This window comes from Cuculus canorus, chromosome 2, assembly GCF_017976375.1.
Source record: "Cuculus canorus isolate bCucCan1 chromosome 2, bCucCan1.pri, whole genome shotgun sequence".
NCBI lineage: Eukaryota > Metazoa > Chordata > Aves > Cuculiformes > Cuculidae > Cuculus > Cuculus canorus.
Window position 1 is genome coordinate 138829048 of NC_071402.1, and position 16939 is coordinate 138845986.

The 16939-nt window shown below is 39.2% G+C and overlaps 1 protein-coding gene across 1 annotated transcript in view; it reads right to left on the minus strand.

Annotated features, from left to right (window-relative positions):
• Window positions 1-16939, minus strand: part of CUBN (cubilin) — a 142037-nt gene that overhangs the window by 11458 nt on the left and 113640 nt on the right. Inside the window, exons 56-59 of the mRNA XM_054057709.1 lie at window positions 16752-16901; window positions 10163-10363; window positions 7833-7962; window positions 6671-6888 (exon numbers count right to left, since the gene is read on the minus strand). Coding sequence (XP_053913684.1) covers window positions 6671-6888; window positions 7833-7962; window positions 10163-10363; window positions 16752-16901 — 699 coding nt within the window. The remainder of the gene's footprint in view (window positions 1-6670; window positions 6889-7832; window positions 7963-10162; window positions 10364-16751; window positions 16902-16939) is intronic.

A 16939-nucleotide genomic window follows, 5' to 3' on the forward strand; every position in this document is an offset into this window, starting at 1 on the left:
GGCAAAAATGTTCAATGTACTACTCTAGTTCTGCATGAACAGTAAAGAAAGTCATCTGCCAGATTTCTGAATCATGATTGGTGTCACATAGAAGCATCCCTGGGAAATCTAGGCTTCTCTCTTATCTGAACTAAAAATCAGAATAAGCAAAGATTATCTCTGCCAAGACTAATGCTTTTTTCCTGACAGGTCTTATTTCCAGTGCAGAGAAGTGTCTGGACTGATTGTGGCTGTAATAATTAGCTCATAGCTTGTTTGGATCACAGCTTCAAACAGTAAGGCTTGGAAGGACACAGGACTGGAGAGAGGAATGGTGCTGCCATAATTTGTTTCATGGCTGATCCTGAAGGCTGGTAAACCTTCAGAAGCTGAGCTGTAGAGGTCAGTTCCTATGTTTGGCAATCGCTGTACAGACATTGTGACATTGCGTAGCAGCGGGACCCTGGCAGCGGTGCCCGCCCCAACCACAGCACCCACAACATTTCAGAAGACTTAGATGTCAGCCTGGCCTTTACTGAGAAAGGGTTTGTATCTGGTTTGATGCCCTGGTAATGGTTCCAGCAGTAAAGCCCCAGACTGCTGCTTTAGCAGGATTTCATAAATGCAGTGAAACAAAGTTGATCTTCTTAAGTTTTTAGACTGTTGGCTGATACCAAATATAACAATCCAGACATGCTCTGTGCCAAGACTGCCCTATTTCTGTAATATATGTTCTGTCCTATGCTTGATGCTTGACTGAAAGACCAGAGGCAGACGTGCAGTCTGGCTTCATTCTAATACTTTCTGATACTGTATTAGCATACTTGTTGGCATCACAGCCACTCAGGCCTTTGCAGCTTTCTCGTGTTGTGAGTCAGAAATGTCTCCTCACCCTTTGTTCGTATGCACTGGAGTACAGATTTTCAGCTGAAGCAGTCATTGACTTCAGTAAAGCTCAGAAAATTGATGCCAGCAGAGTTTGCCCACAGTTATGTGAAGTCCCTTTAACTTGAATATCATCCCATCAGCTTTTAACCGTTTAGTCACCTACAAACTGATGTTTAATTGCTGTTTCTGAAAATTATTTTTCAGTCAGAAATTTCTTATTTAAAAGTCTACCTCTTTTCTCGTCTGTCCCATCTGAGTATGCAAACCACTTATATTAATTTTTGTTAGGGAGAAGAAATGTCATACGCATTAAGTAACTGACATTTCTGAAAGGCATTTGTAGACTATGCAGTTATATTCTTTTCAGAGATATTGAAGGGATGCATTTCAACACTGCAAGTGCTAATCAAGATTAAGCTAATCATAAATAAGCCACGACGATGTAATGACTCTGAAGTGTGTAATATTAATGTGTAATGTATTCAGTAAAAAATTGTGCGAACCAGAATCCCAAAGAAATTTTTGCAAGAAGAGTTTGTTAGTTTCAAGGAATTTGTTTTCCACCTAGACCCTATGCAGCACCAGGCTCCAAGATCAGGTTGGATACGTTGAAATACAGTCCTGTCTTAATGGGCTGTGAAATCTATGCCAGACAGTGCTACTTTTGCAAAAGCATGAGAAAATGCAAGAGCATTCGCCTACCACATTCAAGGACATGTTCTAAGATTTTTTTGCTGAAGGGAATAAAACTGTCAGGAAACCTGAGATTCAGCTGTGCTGAGTCCTTTCACTCCTACCATCCCATAACTGCTGTTGTCCCTACAGGTGCCTGGTGCCACCTACAGAAGGTGCTAACATTATTTACGTAAATCAGTGCAAAGATTTAATGCTGGTGGTATATGAATTTAGAAAGGACTCACAGAAGAACATCTAACCCTTACCTATGCAATAGAATAACCAAAGCAATATTTTTTTTATGGCTTATATTACCCAGTAAGAACTATTCATTTTCTCAACAATTCTGAAGAAACAAAGAATCAAAAAAACCTCTGCAGCAACCGTGCATTCTGAGCACTACTGAAAATCTGCACCTAGAAGCTAAACATAGAGTGAGCCAAGCTTTCGGTTTGCAGGGTAGAAATAGATTTAAAACTATATTAAGCAATTTTTTTTTTGTGTTGATAAAATAAAATAGCGTAAAAACACTGTGAAAAATCTACTGGATCAATTTTTAAAAGTGCAGTTTAATTTCATTAGAAGAGAGCATAACAGTAAACCCATTAGTGATAGATGCTTGCAGTGTTGTATTCCAAAGAGGAAACAAGCAATTCAATACAGAGCTAATAGAATAAGGGAAGACAGATACTTCCGGATGATTTATCAAGTAAGTTACAGATCATTTTGTCAGAAAGAAAAGCATATAGAATTATCATCTATTTCTATTGTATGTATACTAGATTAATTATGTAAATTACCTATTAATGCAGTTTTCTGGTATATCAGGGAAGATTCCTTTTCCAGCTATTTTTCTTCTAAATTCTACTTGCTTATGAATTTTTTTCCTATGTAAAATGATTCATATTCATTCAATAGAAAGGCTCATTTGAATAAAAAGGATGGAGGGATCCTTGAGGGGAAAGCTGGGCAAACTGAGGACAATGCAGAGGACAGGGTTTCGAATTCCAACAGCCTAATGGTTGCCAAAAGTTTTGGAGGCATTTCTTCTGCCTTAGAGTTTACAACACTAGGTCTCTTATTGTTGCCACCCTATTCTTCTTGCCTGTCTATATCCATCTGTTTTTTCTTTTACTGTGTTTAAATCATAAGTTCTTTGTGACAGGAGATTGTTGCTTTATTCTGTCTGTGCAATGGAATCGTGGCTCATGAACTCATAATCCCCAAGGTAATGCAGACAAGAGGTGACATTGCTATTAATGCAGTAAACCATACTGCTTTTTCACAAAGTATAAATGTGGATTTCTCCTATATGCTCACAAGAGATAGTATAAAAAGGGGGAAGACAATGAGCTGGCTACAGCTTGAAGTCAAACTGTGTTAGGGCTACAGAGAAAAAGCAGGCGGTCTTCCTGCTGTCCTCCATCCCACTTTACCCACTGTCCCAACTCTCAGTTTTGCCTGTATTGTGTGAGGAAAGGTCAGAAAGAGCTTTCAAACTCAACACACTTATCTAATCATGTGTAACACTTCGCTTCTTGTAATTTCCTGTGGCTTCCTTAGACAGCCTCCATGAGCAGACCTGCATTTCAGAAAAACCCTAAATCCTTCTCTAATGGTTTAGAATGTAGTATATTTTTCATTACTGAGACAATAGAGCTTTGCACACAAGCACAGAGGGCTGCCAAGGAGAAATGATGTGCTGTTAATAAGGTCACAGCTACCTCTCCTGACAGGCATTGCTGACTCTTAAAAAACATGAAAGAAATACAAACCCTTACACATCTCCTCAGTCTTTGTATCATAAGGCTCAGAGGGATCACAAATCGGGGTGAGAGGGTCACACCAGTGCTGAATAGGAGTAGGCAGAAGACCCATTTATCACCAAATACAAAGTCCCTACTATCACAGCAGGTTTGGCAGAGGTGTGTGCAGGCTCTGTGCCTGCCTGCCAGAGGTCAGCTGAAAAGCTCAGGTTCCTCCTTAGAGCTGTATAGATAATCAAGAGATCTACAGCTGAGTCACAATCTCAGTATGCAAACCTCATTCTTTGAGGAGAGATCTTAGGTTTTCTTCCAGCACAGAGACATCTCATGTAACCAAATGCCTTGAGCTGGTATTGATTTGTCTTTTCTCATCCTTTTATTGATTTTCTAGAGGAGACTATGCCTGCTGTGGAAAGAAGGTATAATGCTTGTTTTACGAACTGAAAACAAAGGCAGAGAAAAGGTCAGTGGTAACTAAGTTTAAGAAAAGTCTGTCTTTCCACAAATCTAGCAGTCAGAGTAGGCTAGGATCTTCCAGTCAGCCCAGTTCTGCAGCTCAGCCTGAAAGCATGTCCAAGTGATTCAAAAAATGAGGCCCATAAGTGTCCAAAATTAGCAGCGGAGATAGTGAAATTATAAACCCTCTAAACTGCACCAACAAGGGCCATATGTTCCCCAGCCTCAAATGCACCATATCACAGAGTCAGTTATGTCAAAGAATGCTGCTGAGTGGAACATGCTCTTAATGTTATGTTGCACAGCATAAAGAGCAGCATGGTGAAACAAAAGACATCTGACAAAAAGTTGAGAGGTTGCTGTACTGTCAAGGGAATATTATTTCATTCTTTCTGCTAGTTTCCTTTTTCTGGCTACTGGGAGGACCTTGAATATTCTAGTGGGTGCAGGATCAGTGATGCAAGCAAATCATTTTGATTAAACCGAGCATGCTTTTTTACAGAAATTTCAGTTTTAAACTCTTCAAGTGCCTGGTTATAATCAGTCTTGCTAGGCTTCTGTGAGTTTCCTATTTCATCTTCTCTCTTCCCTCCCACCATGATGGTTATCGGATGGACTCTCTAGTAATAAAATTCATAAGAGAGACTAAATGGATAATGTTGGATTTTGGCAGTACCCCTAAGAGAAGCCTGATCAGGAAAGAAACTGAAAGAGCTTGTGAGGAAAGGAAATAGTTTAGATTGTTACACACAAGTGTACTGTTTCTGCTCACTTCTTTCCAATACATAATCAGGGTCACTCACATCATTAAACAGAGAGCAATAATTACGTTATCCAGTTGTGCTTCCCTAGGGTAACTACAGAATAATGTGCTCATTGTTATCCAACAGAGAATGAGGCATCTTGTTTCTCTGCAGATACCGTCTTCCTTATCCAAGAGATTTATTATTATTTATTGTCATCTGATTGCATTTGTACTATTTACAAAACGGCATAGGTTTTATCTGTTGACGAATATGAGAGAGTTTCTCTAAAGTATCATTTAGAATATCAGGCTTTTAGATCTTCATGGTTTTATTCTCTTTCATTTGAAGCAAAATCTCAGACCTCATAGTACAAAGATGTGTCACAGATTTTCCTGGCTCTGTTTTTCAGACAAGTCAAACTGGAAACATTTATGGGACTATGACTCATGTTTTCCTTTTATAATATACTTTTCTAATTTTTGGCCATTCTGTACTAGCATGGGACTGTCAGCATCCTTCCTAATGGTTGGGTGGTTTAGTCCCTGTGGCTTCCTTCTAAAAGCAGAGAAAGAAGACCTACTATTAAGCATCTCACCACCATCTCACTCTCCAGATAACCCACATCTCCATATGGCTAACTTTTCCAACTTGCAACTCCATTGCTCCTGAATGATTCCTGCAGCATCACAACCTCCCTTTCCTTGGAAGCTTGAAGAAATGTCTCTCCAAGACTTAGCCTAATAGATGTCAAAGTTTATTCATAAAAGGCTTTTCTATGCTCCAGGAAATTACCAGGTATAGTACTGACTTGAAGAGCTTGGCTTGTGTTCTGTTATGGGCTTAAGCAGAATCTCTGGCAAGTTGCACAAATAAATCTGAAGTCAGTGGCCAAAATGAAATTGACTATATGCCAACAGGAAGAGCAAGAGCTTGGGGAGTTCCTGATGATCTCAACCTGGAAACACAGACACAGTCTGTGGGGGACCTCTGGTAACTGATACCTAATGGTTTAAAGACAGCAGCATGTGAAGCAGCATTATGTTACTTAAATAACAGCCCACAAGAGTGGTCTTAAAGATTCTTGTAGCAATTGTTTAGAGTAAAGCATAGGAAGAGTTAATAATAGTAATGACCATGAGGTTCTGTGGGAATATTTTTCTTGGCAAAGCCTATAGAACTGGTTATTTTCCTTATCTGTAAAACTTTCTCAAACTGTATCAAATAAGAAAGTCACTGGTTAGGGCTTGGGAGGGGATTCAATGAGTCAGCAAAGGACTATGTTTGTTCCGCCACAAAGGCCTTTCATCCTGAACTGTCTGAGTGCCAGCTTTGTAAACTGGACAATTACCTCTTTCTAGATCATGAAAACATTGAGTTAATTACACAGGAAACTCGTAGCAATGACATGAAATCAATTTACGTGCAATAATCATTTGTTACTTATCATCATCAAACAATTCAGATGTTATAAGATGGTAAAAAGCTCATTTTACATCTTAAAAATATCTTAAATCTAAGTCTATCTTAAAAATAGACTACTGAGTTTAAACGTTTTCTTCAGGCAATAATCAGGCTCCTGGTTATGGTGTCCATTAAAACAATTAACATCCAGTGCCTTCTTACCACTGATGTCCTGGTAAGCTAACCAGACTGATCCCCAGAATCAGCTGAGATCAGCACAGGGGTGCCTGCGGGGAAACCTCGATCTTAACTGAACTTAACACTTTTTAAATAGGTATGAGGTGAACTGCAAATAGATGGAAATTGAAGATAGATAGAAAGGAGGCACCTTAAGCACATCACCAGCCTCTGACTACAGAAGAACAAGCATTCTCAGGTATTGCCAGATTTCCTCCAAAGGAGAGGCCTTTGCGTAGTGCCAAGCCAAGTCACCCAATAAGTGCCTGTGCTTTCAGACAGGCAGGAAATTGTTTAGCAAAGGATAAAAGGAATCAGTTCAGAGGCAGGGCTGGAATGTAGGCATCCCACTAGCCTAGTATTTACCTTAGTTCATTTAATTTTTACAAAATTAGAAACATTCTTCTGCTTCCAACACACCTAGTGAGGGAGACCATAGCTGCTCATAGACCATAGCTGGTGACCAAAGGAAATTACTTACCAGCAGAGTTATTAGGGTTATGGGTCTGACAATAGTCTTACCTAAGGTCTCTCTGAAAGATGCTTTCCATCCCCTGTCTGCTCCATAGAAGTCAGTGTTAAACACCAGGAACAAGTTATTACTGGAGCTTTTAATATTTGGAGGCAGTTCTGAACCACAGAATTTCCCAAGGAGAGGAGCATGAGTGTCTGAACCGTCATATACAGCCACGTAATCTTTGTAGCAGGATGGAGATATTTCAAGCTGGAAGCTGTTGAATCTGTAAAATACACTTGGAGCTTTAGGTATCACATTTTCATTTATATTCCTGTGTCATGTGTCATTTTAGTGCTTGAGACAAGGTCCAAGTAATAGCAATAGCCAAAGACAAACACAAGCAAAACATTTTTCTTCAAGTACAAGCAAGCAGAATTATTAACTGCATGGCAAAACACTTGAGCCAACCAGCCTCAAAGAAATAGTGACCACTGGGCATCTTACAAGGCAAACTGTCAGCACACCTTAGCTTTCTGTGAAGCAGGAGATCTTCCCTGTGCAAACATAGTGTCTCTCACTTCTGTAAATTGTTCAGGCTGCAATTTCCTTGGGCAACCTGGACGTTTTATATGTCCCCCCCAAGGGAGAGACATATAAAATGCAAGCTCAGAGTGCAGACCAGCTGAGAAATTTTCTCTCAATTCACAGTGAGCTATGTGACAGAAGAAGGTATCCATCTTTTAATTTCTCAGTGGCAAGATTTTGTGGCAGCCGTATCCATCTTTTAAGCAAGACAGCACACACTCAGAAGTATACTCTTTCTGGCTGGATATTATTACTTGCACTCTGGCTGTAAAGTGAGTACCAGCCTTCTAAAAGAATTAGGTTTTTTTTCTTATTTAAACTCACAGGAGTCTCATAACTCCTTAAAGGCCGATGGAACTTAACTAAAGGCATGAGCTGCATTTTTGCAGTTTCTTAGTCCTCTCGGTAACCAAAGTGAGGAGTTAAAATTGTTATGGTGTTTTGCACATAACAAGTTACAGAAAAAGATGTAAGGAAGCCCGAGGTTGATAAAGGTGGCATCAGTAGCCATTTTTCATCTTAGTTCAGCTTTCCCCTTGGAAAAGGAAAGGCAGAGAAAAAAAAAATCAATAACTGCTTTCTTTAGTTGGAACCTGACACCCCCCTGTCCCCTTGATGACAAGCTGAACCTGGGTTACATACTTGAGGGCCACTACTTTGCCATTTCCAACTGTGATGTGGTATGAGCAGTTCATGTTGTTGTGATAATCAAGAACTGAATGGGCCGGACTGCTGATAATACCAACAGAGCGATTGAAGACGCCACCACATGCTGTAGGGGGAACAAAAAAAACAGAATGATTAGAATACTAGCTTGATCCTAATAGTCATAATTCTTGTAGGAGTTTAACCTTAAGGAAATAAAAGCCCTCGATATATTAGGAGCAGTCTTCACTGTCATGCCTAGAGCTGTGGGGATGCCTAAAAGGTTTTGTTCTGCAGTGGAAGATTAACCAGTAACAGGTTGTTACTAGTCCGTATCAATGGCAATAGCTTCATGTTTTTACAGGAAAAGATTGAGTCTGATTTTTAGTGTGCTGTGGCAGGACCAGGGAGCAGCAGGATGGGGCAGGTGCCCCATGCAGTAGCACAGCTGAAGTGTGTCTGGAGTAGCTCTGCAGCTATTCTTGCTTATCAGGAGAAACCTGGCTGACATGTGGGCAAAGACTGTCTGGGACCCTCTGCAAGTTTAGCTCTGGCACAAAATCAGATACATTTGCACTCATAGCTCTGCCCCCTAACTTTTCTGGAATAATTGTACACAGAACCTTATCATGTCTCCACCTCCCAGCAGTGCTGGGGCATTATGGTAGCATTTGTTCCATGCAGAAATGCAGAGAAAGATCCCCAGGTGTCACTAACCCTGGGGACTGTTCTCCACCTCGCCTTGCACTGGGACTCACCAGCAGTGGGAGGTGACTGAGTTGGAGGACTGCATGCTGACTACCTGGCTAAGGAACAAGTTAAACTGCAGCTGTGAATTAAAGGCACTGCTTGGCTTCTCAAGGTTTCACACCATGGATGATGACAAGGCCAGGATGTGGCTAATGTTTGTTTCCAGTTCCAGTGCTTGAGGGAACAAAAACTATTATAAAACCAATTCTAATTTCCATTGTTAGCTACAGCCTTTATTTTATAATCTTAACTTAGCAAAAAAATGTTCCCCTGCGTCCTGTTGATAAATAGCTCAAAGCCACACACAGCTTTTCACGTTATAGAGCACAAGCCATTGCCCAGGCCACCACCTTAACAAAGGCAGTCCCATGCTGCTGCTGGAAACAGAGCCCGTGGCTCCTCAGCTGTGCTCAGGCTGGTGGCCTGGAGTGCTGGCAGATAAAAGACAGGAGCTGGGAGGATAAAGAATCAGTATTATTCTACACTAGGAGGGGGAAGATTTTTTTTTTGTTTGGTGGTTTTTTTTTTAGCAAACAATACAGCTAGAGGGAAGAGGAATGTTAATTGCTAGAATCTGCTTTGTGTACAACAAGCTAATAAGGCTGCAGTCATCTTTCTCAAATGTCAAAAGTCACAAGTCATATAGCATAGAGTGAGTTATGAAGGTCTTTTCAATGAGTAACTGCACATTGTCATTTCTCAGTGCCATTCCCTCTGTCTTATCTCTATCAGGCCATTCATTTTATATAAAGAATTTAGCCTTATGCTTTTCACTGTGGCTTTGAACATGAGGAATGTACTAAGGGAAATACCAAAGTCAAGAATTCACACTTTCCTCTGCTGTTAGAAAAAGATGCTTTCAAAAATCAAAGTACTGTCTCCACAAGTTAAACTTAGAAAATATTAAAACTGGTTTTGAAAATGCAATTAATCTTCCGGGATATTTATATTTGTGCAGATGTAAATTCTAAACTCAGTTGGAGACTATTTTCTAATACAAATTTCCTCTTTAAAACAGAAGAGGTCTCATGAATGACAAGAAGTTTTGGAGAAAATATTGATTAAAAATTAAAAATATATCTATATCCCAATTTTTATTTACATTAATACCTGGCACTGCATGAGGGTAATCAAATTGCAGCATATAGCTGGGTCCATTTAAAGATCCTGGTTTGCTTCCCATGTTGTTTATTGTGGTTCTAGTATAATTGAGAATCAGACCATTCTCCTGTACACAAGAAAATCTTTTAAATGAACTCAGTTAAATAAACTGGTCATGTTTATCCTTAAACGTTATTAAAAAAAAAAAAGAAAAAAAAATTTAAAAAAATGCAAACCCCTGCCCAAATGGGTTGTCTTGAAATGAGGATTGTGAGACAGCACATTAGTCAGTGGCAACACACACCAAACAGTCCCATGTCCTGGTACTGAGAGCATTTTGGGCAAGTGCAGAGGGAAAGTGAACGACCTGCATCCATCTAAGGTGTTCTCAAAATGAGATACAACATTTCCTATGCTGAAGTATTCTCCAGCCAGAATATTTCTACCACTTAAAGCAGATGACAGTGGCTACTCACCAATTGCTCTGTATCTTGCCTGGAATCCAAAGCCCACAATGTGGGAGTCAGTATAGAAGTTGACCAGCATTGGTCCAAAGACACTGACTGGGGCAGGAAGCTCATGACCACAGTGTGTGATGAGAGGATGTCGGGTCACTCTAGTCCCACTGAAGATGCTTACTCCATCAAAAAGACAAACTCTACTCAATAATGCTGGGGCTGCATGGACATATAACACAGAAATGTTAGAAGCATATTTTCTATGTAATTTACTGAGCTGTAAATATATAGCCCTCACACAGGATAAGAATTAAATTTTATATTACTTTCTATTCCAGGATCTTGAGGTGTCATTTGTTGCCGAGGAAGCAAATATCAACTTTTAAGAAGCAGTAAAACTGAAGCAGAAAAAAGCAAAGAGACCTTGTATATAAGACATAAGCACATTACAAGATGACTGAACAAAAGGAAAAAAAAAATATTTTATAGATCAATTTGCTGTAGGGGGCAAATCAGTGCAGATATTGTGATGAGGGAAAAGCTGCCCATTCAGAAGCACTAAGAAACATAGAGATGGGGAATGTAGCATTCTACTATTTTTTCCCCATTGGTTTTCAGTTTCTTATTCACAATTAGGTTTCACGAGGAACCTCTCTGACTCCCTGCCCTGCCTTCCTGACTTTCTAGCCACTTTGTCATTTGCACTCAGATTCAACAAAGAAGAGAGGTCCCAAATGTACCAGGTTCATGTAAATTTCATGAAGGTTGGTAGCTGAGTTAGTGTGCCAAGTGAACATCACCAAAGAAGAACAAGCTGTGCTTCCAATTTGGGCAGAGATCTGCCAAGCACCAGCCACTGGCACCCTGGGAGCTCAAAGCCATGTCATCACCTCCCTGCCCCACCATAAGCATGGGGAGAAGTTAGTGGTACACAGAGTGGTACCACCAAAGGATGTACTGTGGGAGGTAGAAAAGATGTATGGTGGGAGTCTGATATCATGTGGGAGCAAGAAGGCAGCCATATAGGTTATGAAAGAAAGCTGAATTAATGCTGTCAGTGGAAAACACAGCACATATCTACTGAAAAATGATCTTCATTAGTTGTTATGCTTACAGAACAACGCGATGTTTTCTTTGTCTTTTTCTTCATCTTTCACAAGCATAACGTAAGCTGGGGTGTTACGTGTTTATTGAGGTCACGTTATCATGTTTAGTGATCTGTTAGTAACAATGGGGCAGTTACTTAAACTGCAAAGGATTAAGAAGGAATTATCTAAGTTTAACAAGAGAGACGCTGAGCCTACTGTTGCAGTAGAGTGATTCCTGTAGATTGTGCAGTCAAAACAAGCTGCTTCCTAGTGTTGTAGGAAACAGGATGACTCATACTGAACAGGGTGACAAATAGGAATGGAGTGATAATTCTGTTTCAGAAGAACAACAGTGATTCTAGCAGTCAAATATATTTGAGATCCTCTCCGGAGTTTTAATTTTAAAATTCCTCTTTCTCAATGAAGACAATGTCTTCTAGCATGCTTTACAATTATGCCAACAGGGAAATATGGTGCTTGTCCTACTCTAATAAGAGTAACTAAGTTGAAAACAACCAGCCACATCACATAGCTGATTACACTGTTAATAAAGTAATTGATAAAAAAAAATTCTTCATGTCATACCCTATTTTAAAATACAAAGAAATGTAAAAAAAAAAAAGATGATTGTTTGATCTCTATCCTGTAATTCATTCTTTTGTTTATACTTCTCCCTAATTTCTCACCATACTAAAACACATTATTCTGCACATAATCCCCAGCCCCAGATTCCTCTCTTCTATCTCCTTATGTCATCCTTCCAGCTTCTACATATGCTCAGCACAACATCAGCGATTCTTCTCTGTGGTTTACTTCCTTTAATTCTATCATCTTAGATCTTTTCTAGACCAATTTCTTTCTCTTGCACAACAATGGAACGGCTTTCATGAGTCTCCGGAGATCTTTTCTTAGCTGGATGTCAGATTCACATCCTCTTTGAGGTGACAGGCACTTTCCACATAGCTAACACTAGTTTTCTTCATAAAACCTTTTCTAACTAACAGCTTTTGCTCATTCCTCTGGTATTACTATATTCTCTCTTTCAATTAATCCATGAGGATTCAAAGAGACATCTCCTCTCCTGTCTATCTCCATATTAGCTCTGTATAATCTCTTTTGCAAGGACAGATCCAATTGCTATCTCTACGCTGATGACCCCGCAAGTCTGCTTCCCTCCTCTAAGCCTTTTTCTGTTCAGACTTAAATCTTATTTCTGTCTCTCAATAAAACCATTCAAGACTAACTTTCCACACCCTTCAATACTTCTCTTGCATCTTCTTTCTTCACAGCCTCATCATTTTGCCTGCCTTCATTAGGTCCATTTTTATGATTTGGATCTCTTCAAGTCTTCACATCTAGGCTATATGTAAATATTAGGAGTTACCAGTTTAGGACAAACTCTTTCCTATTCTTCCATATAGCTATGACTCTCACCCAAGAAATAGTGATTTTTCCAACATGGATACTGTACCATTCATTCCTCTAGCCTTGACAGTATTTCTTCCAAATACTGCTGGAGAGATCAATTATTTGGCCTGATGTTATGAACATATTCCCCTTTCTTTGTATTGCTGCACGTATTTGCTTCCAAGACCTTTTGTTACCTATCTTCTCTCTGTCATCTCTTGGTACCACTCAGCATTGACACACGGACTCCTGCCTCCAAAGTTCACATGGTAAGAGTTTCAGTTGCTCTTATATTACATTTTTAAATACACCTTTGTGTTCCATTTAGCAAAAATTTCTGCCCAGTCTCATTATTCTCCATAAAAAAACTCATTTGATATGATACCTGAACAAAAACCTTGACCGAATTTGGACTCACAACTATCTGGTCACTTTCTCTGTCCTCTTTCCATTGCTCTGGTTATAGACATAGATTCTGTTTCTTTTTTGTGTTAAGGCAGAACTTGTTTTTTTGTTTAAAGTAAAACTCAAAATAATCCTGTTTTGATTCAAAACTGTAACTTCTGGTATAAAATTTTAATAGTAATTACTAATGTAGGAGAGGTATTATGTAGATATATATAGTCCTGTGCAAGATATTAACCATCTCCATAGCACAAGATACTATTTTGAAAGCAAGGAATTACAAATCTTTCACATATATATACACACACACACACATACATACACACACACCCCCCCTCTTTCAAAATAATCTATTGCAAAACTTGTCTTTTTTTTTTTTCTGAATTGCCTAGTAACAACTGAGAAACCAAATACTTTTCAGGTCAACACGGTTTCAAAACAATGCAGTTGTTTTGTATGGACAGGGTGTAAATAGTATAGAAATCTAAAACCAGATGTTGTAAGACACTCCCATCCATTTCTCCTACCCTTCCTTGGATGTTGTGCTCATACTTGAAGAGTTTTAGTCATTTAAGACACAACCATTGCTGTCCTAGAGGAGTTTTCATGAGGACATTCACCTGAATAAAGCTTATGACCAAAAAATGTATATAATTTATTATTTCTTAGACAGCAAGTCTACTGAGACAGAAAAGGTTTTTTACTAACTCTAGAATGTTACTTTTGTGTAGACCTTTGATCCAAGGAGGAAGGACAGATGGAAAACATTTATCACTATCACAGGAGTGGGGCTGGGAAAACAAACTCATCCTCATTTGCTTGGTTCTTAGAGAACCAAAACCAAGAATGCAGGTGGTACTACAAGAAGCAGCTGTCCACCTATGCAACGTCATGGAACAAACAAATCAAACAAATCATATTCAGTTTGGCACAGGAAAAGACATTCTTCAGGCTGGAAGGAAATCACAGAGACTAAGTCAAACTCCATTCATAGGGTTAATCTTGCCAATGTTTTGCTGTCTAAATATTAAGTATCTTGTCTAAACTCCTTTAATAGTGAATGGACAAAGAAAATGAGAGAGGCCTTCCAAAAGTGATTCATTCCACCTGCACAACACATTTAGTTTTGAGTTTGAAGCACTTTTTCACTTCACTATAGGAAGAGAGAAATATAGATCATAATCATTTTCAGGGGCTTAAAGTCAGATAAGACCGGACTATTTACCTACCAGGAAGCAGCCAATTCAGACGAAATTTTGGTCACAAAATCAACACATTTGATTTTGGCAGTTTCCTCCAGTTCTCTCTTTCTCTCTGGCTTGTTATATTTAGTGTTCAATACATATTTACTATTTAGTACATGCATGTCATGTTCATTTTTTTCCAGATACTGATATTGTATCACTGCTGTGGGTTAACTGCCTCATTTGGAGTTGTTCTTTATAATCAGAACAGGCGCCTCATCACAATTGAAAACATAACTCCTCTACAGCAGAGATCTGTGACTAACCCAAGAAGTCATTCAATTTTGTACCAATGTGTCATGGCACTACAGCCAATTACCTTCTGCCTTCTAATTTTCTGGAAAAGATACCTCAGCCAGTTAAAGTCAATGAGATATGTATGCCTTAAAGGCATTATTTTAGATACTTCGTTTCATTACTAAACAACCATGAAAAAAAAATTGGATTTATTTTAGGGTAGTAAATTATAATAATTGGACATGTAGCTAAACTTTAAAAACCCAATCCAGAACATCTGTGCTAGTATGGTTAAAATTTTAAAGGCCACACTCAGCAACAGTCTATGCAGATGCAATGCTTACTTGCATATGCAATAGCTAGAAATGTTTTTAACAGATGCTGCCAAACATTATCGTGCTTTTGCAGTTGGAAAACCCTTAGATACATGTGCTAAACATATTCAGTGGGACTGCCGAGTAAGTTCTTACTTCTTTGTAATAGTTTGCAAGATGGTGTTTTCAATTTTGTTTCCCATTTGAACCCAGGCGATTTCTGTCTGCTACAGAATTTATTTTAAGATTTTGTGAAAAATAATAATCATAGAATCATAGAATGGTTTGGGTTGGAAGGGACCTTAAAAACCATCCAGTTCCAACCCCCCTGCCATGGGCAGGGACATCCCAATAGATCAGGCTGCCCAAGGCCCCATCCAACCTGGCCTTGAACACTTCCAGGGACAGAGCATCCACAGCTTCCCTGGGCAACGTGTGCCAGTGGTTTACCACCCTCATTGTGAAGGATTTTTTCCTAATGTCTAGTCTAAATCTTCCTTTCTTCAATTTGTAGCCATTCCTCCTCATCCCATCACTACATGCAATTTAAAAAGTCCCTACCTTTCTTGTACATCCCTCTCAGGTACTTGGAGGTTGCTATGAGGTCTCTATAGAGCCTTCTCTTCTCCAGGCCAAACAACCCCAACTCTCTCAGCCTGTCCTCATATGGGAGGCGCTCCAGCCTTCTGATCATCTTTGTAGCCCTCCTCTGGACCCCCCTCCTCTAGACCCCTTCCAACAGTTCCATATCCTTCCTACATTGAGGATTCCAGAACTGGACTGGAATACTCCAAGTGGGGTCTCACAAAAGAGGAACAGAGGGGCAGAATCACCTCCCTCAACCTGCTGGCCATGCTCCTTTTGATGCAGCCCAGGTTACAGTTGGCCTTCTGGACTGCAAATGTGCTTTGTCATCTCATGTCAAGCTTCTCATCAATGAGCACCCCTAAGTCCTTCTTTGCAGGGCTCCTCTCAATCACATCCTCCCCTATCCGGTATTGAAATTGTGGATAAATAATCAGCTACTGGAGTGTATCATACTTCCTCTAGAATATTTTTAGTACTGATTTAGGTCTGGTTCTATTCTTATTTCCACATCATTTACCTCTTTGCTTTAACCTCTTGATAAGAGAAGTTTGATTCCATTTATAAATTAACTAAATGCACAGACAGAATACAGATCAGTAATGCACTCATGGAGCTGTCAATATTGGCATCACCTGATTCAGCCTAATGTTCCTTGTGTCTGCTGAACAATAATGTCTCTACACAAAGAAATGATGTAATTTTTGTACTTTACATTTCTTTAAAAAAAATAAATTCTTAAGGTAACAGTTTGTATTAGAGGATGAAAAAAAATGTTTCCTATAAAATAATAGTAAAATCTTTGTCTCAGACCTAAATTAAGTTTGGACCAGAATACTTTTGAATTCAAAAGAGTTTGAAAACTTAGAAGAGAAGAGAAGAGAAGAGAAGAGAAGAGAAGAGAAGAGAAGAGAAGAGAAGAGAAGAGATCTATAACCATTATTATTATCAGTTAAGGAAACTGAAGCACTGAAAAGCAAAACAGCTGGCCTAAGATAAAAAAGATTGTAAGACTCAACAGCAAAGAAAAGGCAGGGGTGAACACCCAAACTGGCCACAGTTACTCTTATACTCCAATCACCTGGCAAATTCCCAAATTTGTTTGCAAGATATTCAGTAGGTGAGATCTATCTTCACTATTCCGGAAGCCTTCAGTGACACAAAATTAAACCCTAGAAACTGTTTCTTTAAATGTTTATCTGGAAACTATTTTCAGAATGAACCAGCAAGTTAAACCTTCAACATTTTCCATGATAGAAGACTTGCAGGTTTTCAAGTAAGAAGTTACGCTTCATAGTACATATTGAAATTATGAAGAACCAGTTACCTTCCAAGTGAAAAGTCTCAAATTCTAGGATCACAAGTGACTGTGGCCCCTGGTCTATCAGGTAACTGCAGTTCAAGTTGTTATCATACTGACTAGGGTAGTTAGGAGAGATGATGCGACCTGTAGGGCTGGTGAAATTTACTCCACATCCTGCAAACATGAATAAATAAGACACAGTTATAATCCAG